General features: G+C 52.9%; 1 protein-coding gene across 1 annotated transcript; it reads right to left on the bottom strand.

Moving 5' to 3' along the window:
- Positions 1-4896: 4896 nt before the first annotated feature.
- Positions 4897-9195, bottom strand: FASLG (Fas ligand). Its single transcript, XM_041478904.1, has 5 exons — positions 9175-9195; positions 7916-8515; positions 7542-7604; positions 6647-6680; positions 4897-6143 (listed from the first exon to the last, which is right to left on the bottom strand). Exons 1-5 carry the CDS (start codon positions 9193-9195, stop codon positions 5749-5751), a joined length of 1113 nt encoding a protein of 370 aa, XP_041334838.1. The 3' UTR covers positions 4897-5748.
- Positions 9196-9732: the final 537 nt, after the last annotated feature.

The following is a 9732-nucleotide window of genomic DNA, read 5'->3' as shown; positions in this document are numbered from 1 at the left end:
CTATAAAGCAAGAAGGAGATTTTAGGGCAGTGACTGGTCCTTCTTCACCTTCTTCTCCATGGGTCTGGGTGGTTTTGTGTAATTGGATAAAAAAGTCCACATTGAGAACCATGGGTGGTTGATTATTGGGTTAAAAGTAAAAATAATTCAGGTGTCATTTCTTAATTGGACAGTTTATCCTTAAAAGGCCTTGGAGAGAGAGAGAGACAGGGCTCCATTTTTATTTTGTTAGAGTGAAGTGCTGTAGAGCTCAGGGTTTGTGAGACTGTAGCATGGATACAATACTAATAAACATCTGGGTCCAAACAAGAAATTCCATCTCAGACATTTAATCCTGACCCTGGCAAAAAAGAAGATAAAAACTCGACAGAGGCAGAAGCTCCCAGTGCCACCTACAGCCACCAGCAGCCCACAGCAAAGAGTCTGATGGCAGCAGGAACCTGTGCAGGTGCTACTCTGCTCCTTGCAGGGATCCTGTGCAGAGCCCTGGCACTTGTCCTGTGGCACTGCAACCCCACAGCTCTGGAATGTGTTTAACCTGTGCCTTGGAGGGCTCTGGAGACATGGATGCATCAACTGGCAGGTGGATCTCAGCCTGTCCTGTCACTAACACCCCCTGTGCAGAATAAAATGCATGTGGTGACAAAATAAACTCTTCAAGGGCAGGGAGACAGGACCTCAGGATGGTTCAAACTGAATTTGGAAATTACCATCCCCTTCTTTCCATCTGAGCCTTATCTGAGTCACCTCCCCCAGCACAGCAAGCGGGGTCTGCACAGGATGTGAGTGGAGATTTCAAACAAAATGATCATTTCCTTCTGCTGCTTAAGGAAAAAGAGCAGTCAGCCAAGGCACCCTGGCTCAAACCAAGTGCAGCAATGGGATTTAACTGCTGAATGTGCTGAAATCCTCCTGCTCCTTCACTGCTGGTGTCAAGCAGGGAATCTGAGAAAATGGCATTTGCCTTTGTGCATTCTTATCTTCCGTGGTTTGCATTTCTCTTTCAGAACTGTGATGAAAATTAAATGTCAGATAATTTCAATTTCTTCTTCATGAAGAAATCTTATTAGGAGGCACAAATATTCCTGTCTGATGCCTTTTTCTCTGACATATTTTGCCTCTGTGTTGACATAAACCTCACAGGAGCGAGGAGAGAGAAACTCCAGGGGAAATGCATGTCCCCAGCTCAGAGCTGAGGAGAACATGCAGTCCAGTCCTGGAAGCCATTCAGATGGCTCAAAAGGCAGCTATTCCCCTGCCAGGGCAGCTGTCCAAGGTGAATTCCCCAGGGAATTAGGTGACCAGCTGGCTTTCAGTCCCCAGGAATGACCTGACCAAGGGGAGCCAGAGGAATCCCCAACAACAAAACAAATCTGGACAGAGAGACTTTTTCAACTGTTGTTGAAGGAAACTAGTTGTGGAATATGGGAAGAAGAGAGAGGAACAGTTAAAATAAAATATCTGTGGTGAGTTTGTAAGAGGGGAGAGAAGGTGATTCTCTCACAGCCTCTGCTGAGGAATGGGGAGGCAGCTGAGGGAGAGGAAAGCATGTTGTGGTTTGAAATTCCACCTGCAGCTTTGAGTCTCTTTGCTACCTAGAGAAATGAGCAGCTCATTTCCAATCAAACCTGGGAGTCCCCAGAGCAGAAAGCCTTTGTCCCTGTTCCCACAGCTCCTGGGACAGGCCATGTGCAGGAACAGAGCACCTGGCTCTCCTCATTACCCAGAGAGATCAATCAGCGACAAGCTGTCAAGCTTTTCTTCTTCCTCATTTCCTTTTTTTTTTTTTTAGTCATTAAAATCAACCAGAAATTCACACGCAACTTGCCTCACCTTGCAGCAAAATTACTCTGTCTTTACTCATCTCCTCCTTTCTGCTGCGTTGAACCTCAGCCACTTAGTCATGCCTAAAATTCCACTTCTGTAACCATGATGTAATACCCTTGTGTGTCAGAGCACTAGGAGAATAAAAGCAATATCTGAATCAACCCCTCTTCCCTTTCTCCTGTCTCTAACCACCAGACAATCTCCTTCCCAACCTGGTAAAAATGTGCCACAGTCTGTGCAGCTCCTCAGGCTGGAAGGAGTGATACCACACAGGACATTGTAACAGAAACTCAGAGAGCCCAAGGCTGGCCTCGGGGAAAAAAAGGAGGTAAAAAGAGATTTAAAAGAGAAGTCTGTGATGTAACCCATGGGTTACAGCCCATCCTGAGCCTACACAAGGTTTGTAAGGCAGTGGAACCTGGTCTCAGGTAAATAGGATACAGCATCTAATGCACATCAGACACAAGAGAGGCTAAATCTCTGCCAAGCAGCTCTCTGTGCTGAACAAACAGAATAAATATTTGCCATGCAGAGCCCCACTTGGGCAGCTGCACATCCAAACACATGGGCACCTTCTGGGCAGGGTTCAGCTGCCCACAGGAGCTGTCTGTGTGCCAGGCAGAGGGAGCAGACCAGAGAACTCTGAGCAGGAGATGATCTGGGCTCCTCACTTCTTGTCAGCCACGTTCTCTGCAGAGTGAGGGTCTCTGGAGCCTGTAAATGGTGCTGAAACTCCTGAGGCACCTCCACACCTGACCCAGGCTGCTCCATCAGGGGAGAGGATGTCAGCTCAGAGCACTGCAACCACAGCCTGCAGGGCAGGGAAAACCCAAACATCCCAAAACTCAGTCCTGCTGGTGCACCTGGGATAGCCTTTCTCGTGCACAGACCCTTCCCTTGCTGGGGAGAGAACAAAATACTTGGTACATTCCAATTAAAATTCATATTTTAAAAATTTTAAGTACAGCCCAAGAGCTATTAAAAATCACAGAATGGTTTGGCCTAAAGACGGCTCCAACAACCCCAATTTCTGGCAGGGACCCCTCCTGCTAGGCCAGCTTGCTCTAAGTCCCATCCCACCAGGCCTTGGGCACTTCCAGGGATGGGGCACCCACGACTTCTCTGAGCAGTGCCAGGGCCTCATCACCCTCTTAGGGAAGAATTTCTTCCCAATGTCCAATCTAAACCTGTACCCTTTCACATTAAAGCCATTTCCCTTTTTCCTGTCACTCCATGCTCTTGTCACGAGTCCCTTCCCAGCTCTCTGGGATTCCCTTGAGGCAGTGGAAGGGGCTCTGAGGCCTCCCTGGAAACTTCTCCAGGCTGAATAACACCAACTCTCTCAGCCTGAGAGAGCCTAATGTCAGCATTAAACACTCATTGAGTATTTAATGGAAACAATTAGCAAAAAAGTCTTTAAATGAGCAGCTAATTTGCTAGATCAGTTAATGACTTTATTAAAGTCACTGTGGCACAAGCAGCTTATGAATTGAAAAGGTCCAATCCTGCCATGAGCTCGCTCCCAGCCTGCAGGCAGAGCCCAGGAGCTCAGCATGGGCACTCCAGGGGATGTTTGAGAGAGGGATCACAGAGCAGAACCCATCCCACTGGCAGCTGTGCCCGAGCCAGGAGCAAGCCTGGGAACTCCAGCTTGGTCCTGCACCAGCTCTGCCCTCCTCAGAAGGACCAGAACTGTTTGTAACAGCACTGCCCACCCCTCTGTGCCCCTGCCCCTGAAAGGTGCAGCTCTGGGGTGCCCTTGGCATTTCAGGTGAGGACAGATCTCATTCCCACCCAAGGGCCAGAGCTCATCCTGCCCCAGAGCTAACTGCAGCCACAGCCTGCATGGTTACTGTGGGGTGACCTAGAGAGGCTTTGGGATCCTCCCAGCCCTGCCAACCCCGTGCCAGCAGGCAGAGGAGCAGCAGGACAGGTTTCCTGTGGGCCAGGAATGCCCTGCCTCTCTCCAGGCTGCTCCCCAGAAAAAAGGGAAGCATCTGGGGTTCTTGGCTGGTTTGGCTGCAGAGACACCTGTACAAAGAGCTTCCCACTCCCCACTTGGATGTCCCATCACCAGGAGAGCAGCACAGCCCAAAGAGCAATCAGAAGAGGACAGCAATTTCCAGCCTTTCCTGGAAAGTTCTAGATCCAGCAGCTCCATCCCTGTGCTGTGCAGTTTCACCCTCTGATATGTGCAGAGAAAAAGTCAAGCCAGAAGACCCCTGAACTTCATCCTGTTGAGATATTTTCCACCCTGAGAAATGAAGTGGAAACATCAGCAGTGTGAGCAGGGCTGCAGTTTTCCCCTCCCACTGGCCACAGAAGTAGCCAGACCACTGAGAAGTTTCAAAGAAATAAACTTCCCTGAAGCAGACAACACAAACCACACCGAGCTGAGAGCAGCACAGTGGCAAAGGAAAAAAATGCTGCAGGCTGCTGAGGAGCCACCCTCACTGAGAGCAACAGCAGAGCTGCAGGAGGGCAGGAGCAGGGGCAGAGGTGGTGATGGACCAGCTGCAGCCTTTGTGTCCTGCCTGGTGGCTGTGACAGCCCCAGGGGTAGAACCCCGTGGAGCTGACACCAGGATGAACAAATAGGGTTTGGGGGTTTTTTGCACCAATTTGTTTCTTTGCCCTTGTTTGCCCTCTGTGAGAAGTGCTTCTGGGGCCAGAGGTCACTCAGGTGGAGCCTTTGGGGACAGACAGCAGCACTTCTGCTCAGCCACCAGTGCCTGGCTCCTCTCCAGCTCTAAGCTGTGGTTTGAGATCAGCCCCTTCCTGATGGGCTTGGGCTGCCTGCTCTGTGCTGCCCACACCACAGCTTCCCAGGCCCCAGATGCTGATGTTTCCATGCTGGAGCTCCAAAGCCTCATGGAAAGGGCACTGTGCAGTGCCAAGCGGGCAGCAAAGAGGGATGAGATTTCTGCCACGCTGCTGGAGAAGGACTGAGGCACTGAGCCCTGATCACAGAGGCCTTGCAGTGCTTTGGCCATGGCCCAGCCTGTTGCACCAAATGAGGAGAGGACAGCATCACTCACTAGAAAAATATATATTTACCATCTGTGTTTTTCTCAGGAGAGAACATCTCATGGCAAGGGGCCCAGCCAAAGTCACGCAATTGACAGGTGCCAGGATGTCACCAGCTGCATCAGGAAGGGGGGGCAGAGCAGGCCCCCATGTGCTGAAGGGGCAGGAGGGGGCCCGAGATGCTGCTTGCACCTCAAGCCCCACTGCCCTGCACTGCTGTGCTGCTTAGAGAGCCCATGGCCACCCCACCATCTCCACCACCATGGTGTGGTCACACTGCCACTTCTGGGACATCCCTCAGGACACTGCTGCTCCTGGCATCTTCCTTGCAAGGCACTTGGGATGAGTTAAATAAAGAGGTTGGGGAGCATTTCCTGGGATGGGAACAGTCCATAGCTTAACAGAAAATGAACACAGCGCCTCTCCCAGCCCAGCTAGCAGGAGGTGCCTGTGCTACAGCAGTCCCAGTGCTGGGCAGTGCCAGCCATGGCTGGGGGAGCAGCTGTTCACACTGCTCATCCCCACACCACTGCGGTGTCGTGGCACGACCCAGACACCTCCTTAACACCCCCCAGCTGTCCCCAGCAGAGCTGTGACACCACGGGGAGCAGCAGGTCCCACCATCTTCTCAGGCAGCAAGTAGTGAGTTCCAGCAGGGTTTTCAGCACACGACTTTCTGAGTTTGTTGGGGTTTTTGTAAGGAGAACGTGTGCAATTCTGTTCAGGCTGATGCAGCACAGCCCTGATGCTTTCAAGCCTTTCCCAGTTGCTTGGATCCCCTCATGCTGAAGCCCAAACATGGTTTCTGGGTGGGTTTTGTGGTGCCCAGGCAGCACTCAGCCCTCACACATCCGTGTGGGTGTGCGTGTGAAGGGGCTGCCAGCCACGCTCCATTTCAAAGCTTAAACAAACCAAAGAAAGTCTTGGATTCCTCAAAGTTTACCAGGGCGATTTTGGAGACATTGACGTGCAAACTGTCCATCTTCCTGAGCCTGAAGAGAGCCCCCAGGTAGCTGCTGCGGGCCCACATCCTCTGGCCCGTGCAGAAGTTGGTGGCCTTGTCCTCCATGAGCACGAGGCTGCCCGGGGAGGCCGGGTTCCTCTTGTACACCACGTGGGACAGGAGCTGGCTGTCACAGGCGCTGCCGCGGAACAGCACCTTGGAGTACACGAAGTACAGCCCCGGCTCGCTGACCAGCAGCCCCCGCTTGTGGTACTGGATGCCACTGGTGTAGGCATGGCCAGAGGTGGGCTCCCACTCCAGAGGCAGGTCCTGCTGGGCTGGGTTGCCTGGAAGCCCAAACAAGACCAAAGAAAATGGTGGGAAGTACATTTGGTTGGGTGTTCTTTGCTCAGGTCACGCCCCACATCCCAAGGCAGCTGTTCTCCAAGACTTGTCTGCGGCGTGGAAAGTCCTCCTGAGCCTCACCCCTCACCAATGCCAGCCCCAGTGCCGCTCCTGCCCTGCACACCCCAAAAACCAAGGCAAAGCCAGGCCTCACTGAGAAGCATAAGTGAGGGGGAGGGTTTTGTCTGCAGAGCAAATTTCCACCATCAGAACAGACGTGTCACACAAGGAGAGCAGCAAAGCCTGTGTGGGGTGGGCTCCTCATAACTCCAGACATGGCACCCTCTGACCCCATGCCAGCTGCTTTGGCACCCTCTGATCCTGTTCCAGCTGCCATGGCACCCTCTGACCCCATCCCAGCTGCCACGGCACCCTCTGACCCACCCCAGGTGCCATGGCACCCTCTGACCCACCCCAGGTGCCAGCCCTGCTATCCCACACGTACCTGTGACATGGGCTGCCCTCCTCACCTCCTTCCTCTGCCCTGCACAAAGATAGGGAAGACATTGGCCATGAGCTCCATGGAGAAGTCAGCCCAGAGAGCAGGGGGGACCTGAGACCCTGCAAACCCTCCATCCCACTGGGAGGCAGGAACTGGACTGTCCCCAGGAAGGGAGAGCACAGCTGGGAAGGCTCTGCCTGCCCTGCAGGGCTGAGTTCTCTCTGGAGAGATGGGCCCATTCCAGTGATTCGGTGTTCTGTTCAGTGATTCTGAACATCTATTTCATCTTTAATTTCAGAAGCAGCCTTTTCTTTTCTCGAGTCAATTAAATTTTCCTCCCCGCTCCCCTTTCTCCTTTACACTATTTCCTTGTTTCTATATCTTTATCCAGACCCCTCAAGAAATTAAAGTTTATTATTTATGTTCAGCCTCTGCTAAAGAAGCCTGTGGTCAGAGCACTGAGCATCCAGTTCAAATGAGGGCTGCCCTTCCCCTAAAGGGGAAAACTTATTGGTATAGGAGTTGATAAGAACCCTTTCCCAAGAAGTTTGCTATTTATTTTTTTTTTTAATTCCATATCAGAACAAATTTGAAAAGAAATTTTCTAATTAATAAACTTCTCAGGGGGTGAAAAATAAAACTTTTCAGAGCTAGGAAAAAATGTCAAGAGGACTGAAAATTTCTTTCTGACTTGACCATTTTTGAAAAGGATATCCTCACTTATAACATTAACATGGAATGCAAAAGAAAAGCAATAGTTTGGAAGTTCAAACCAAAGTTTTAAATTGTTCCACCCAAATTGAAACTTCCCCCCCCCCCCCCCCCCCCCCCCCCCCAAATGAAATCTGGAAAAATTGGCAGGTTCTTGTGGAAAGTTCCAATTTCACTGGGTTCCTGCTGCAGGCATGGACTCACCTGTGAGTTTCTGAGAGGCTGGAGGGATGTGCTCGGCGCTGGCAGACTGGCAAGAGAGAAGAGGGACATTGGCTTAGAGCGTGAGCAGCCTCTGACAGTGGTTAAATCCCGGGATTTGGCTCCATGGGGGGCTGCAAAGTGCTGAGAAATACACAGGGAGAGAGCTGGCAGCGCTCAGGAGCGCAGGGATGTCCCGATACAGCAGTCCCCCAGGGGAACAAGCACCCCCTTCCTCTGTGCCAGCAGCCACCGAAATGTCACCACCGTGCCCCCTGGGGGCATCTCAGCCACCATTCATTCCAAGGGCTCCTTTTCCCCGTTTCCCCAGGGACCTGCTCCCAGCCAGGCAGACCTCACCTCTCTGAGCTCATCCACTTCCTTCTCCAGGTGAAAAATCTTAAATATGCTCAGCCCCACTCCGGTGAAGGCCACCAGGATCAGCAAGAACATCACGAGGAAGCCGGCGCTGCTCCTTTCCCTGTCCTTGTTCCGCGGCTTTCTGCTCCGCTCGGGGACGGGCGGTGGGAAAGGAGCCGCGGGGGCAGCGGGGGGACAGGGAGCCCCTGCCTCGGCACAGCCGTCCAGCCAGAAGATCTGCGGGTAATAGTTCAGGTTCTGCTGCACTGGTGGCAGCGGCACGGGCCGGACCTGCCTGCTGGGCTCGTCCTTGCTGCAGCCGAACGCCGGCGGGCCGGCCGCGGCTCTGCCCCGCTGCGGCTGCATCCGTGCGGCTGCGAGGGATGCTGCGACTCCGAAAGCCTCGAAGCATCGGCAGCAGAGCCCCTTCCGGCCCGGCCGGGACCCACCCTCCTCCCACAGCCCCGCTCCGGGGGCTGCGCTGCCGCCCGGGGCTCCGCGGTCCCACACTCTCAGCCGCTCCCCAAAATCTGCTGCCTCCGCACCGCCCGACCGCGGGCAAGGCTGTCGAGCTGCAGGAACGACAAAGCCGCCCGCGTCCTGCACCGCAAGGGAGGGACGGAGCCCGGGAGTCCTCCCCGGCAGGGGATGCGGAACCGAGCCCGTGGGATGCGAGCATCCCTCCCTTCCCTTCCCCGGCGCTCCGCAGGGCACGGCCCGGGCACAGCGCCAGGCGCTCTCCTGCCCGGTAAAAGCCTCGGAGAGCAGGAGGCAGCCTGAGCAGAGCTACCCCAGCGGGAACAGCCCGGGCAGAGCCAGCTCCGGGCTGCCCTCTGGCCTTCCAAGGAAAAACACAGAGTCCACACCGTGCTGCAAGGGCCAGCGCTGTTAAGAGCTCATTACAATATCCTAATGAGGAGAGACAGGGACATTTCCATTTCTCGATTTCCATTCCTCATGTACTGCAGATTTCTAGGTGGGGACAGTGAGATTTCCCCACAGATTTACAGGTGCACACAAGGGATTAGGAATAGTTTTTCTTTCACTTTACATACCCATGCTGAAGTGTGTATTTCTATGGGGTAGTGTCAACAAAAGGAAATGCTTAATACAAGAGCAAACCAGAGATTAGTCTCTTGTGGCTGAAGGAAGCAATCACAATACACAGGCTTTGATCTTGAACATCAAAACTGGGATCTGAAAAGGGCACGTTTGAAGCTTTGTACACTTGTTTCTCCGAAGCAAGGGCTCAGCCTTGCCTGCACCAATAAGTCAGACATGCTGACAAAGTCTTGCACCACCAGACACCCCACTGCTCTTTGAAGATATTCACCAGCCCTTTGCTTCAGCAGCAATCACAGGTTTCAACAACCCCATCTGGCTCTTCCTCACACTTCAGGATTTAAGAGACACAAAAGCAACAAAAATCCAACTCTAACAAAGTCAAGCTTGGTCACACCTAGCCTGGCTCAGTCCCCGTGTCTCTGTCCCAGAACAGCCACCCAAGGACAGGTCTCCATCCCCTCCCACAGCCATTACAAGAGAGGGTCACACGATGGCTTTGCCTGGAGAGGATCCACTTCCACATTTTTCTGACACTGAGTTAATGCCAACAGCTTGTTGAGGTGGGACTGAGGAGAGAGTAGCAGTTTCCCTTAAATGTCACAAGTGTTCTTACTCCACACCCACTGCTTCCCACATTCACAAAGATGCTTCTTTAAAGGGTGGGTGAGAGGGAGAGGCAAGGAAACCAACTGAAGCCCTTTCAGCTGCACCTTCTTCTTTGGATGCCCAGATCAAGAGCCTGCTAATACCCC

This window comes from Pyrgilauda ruficollis, unplaced genomic scaffold (assembly GCF_017590135.1).
Source record: "Pyrgilauda ruficollis isolate IOZ18807 unplaced genomic scaffold, ASM1759013v1 scaffold47, whole genome shotgun sequence".
In the NCBI taxonomy this organism is placed as follows: domain Eukaryota; kingdom Metazoa; phylum Chordata; class Aves; order Passeriformes; family Passeridae; genus Pyrgilauda; species Pyrgilauda ruficollis.
Note: the sequence above shows the minus strand (reverse complement) of the source record. Positions and strands in the feature narration are given on the sequence as shown.

Bases quoted from the DNA above. Each gene is read 5' to 3' on its own strand.
- FASLG (XM_041478904.1), bottom strand. From the start codon at position 9,195: ATGTCTGACTTATTGGTGCAG. The intron at 8,516-9,174 runs GCAAGGCTGAGC...CTTGCGGTGCAG, and splicing joins TGTCTGACTTATTGGTGCAG to GACGCGGGCGGCTTTGTCGT. The intron at 7,605-7,915 runs GTGAGGTCTGCC...CTCTCTTGCCAG, and splicing joins AAGTGGATGAGCTCAGAGAG to TCTGCCAGCGCCGAGCACAT.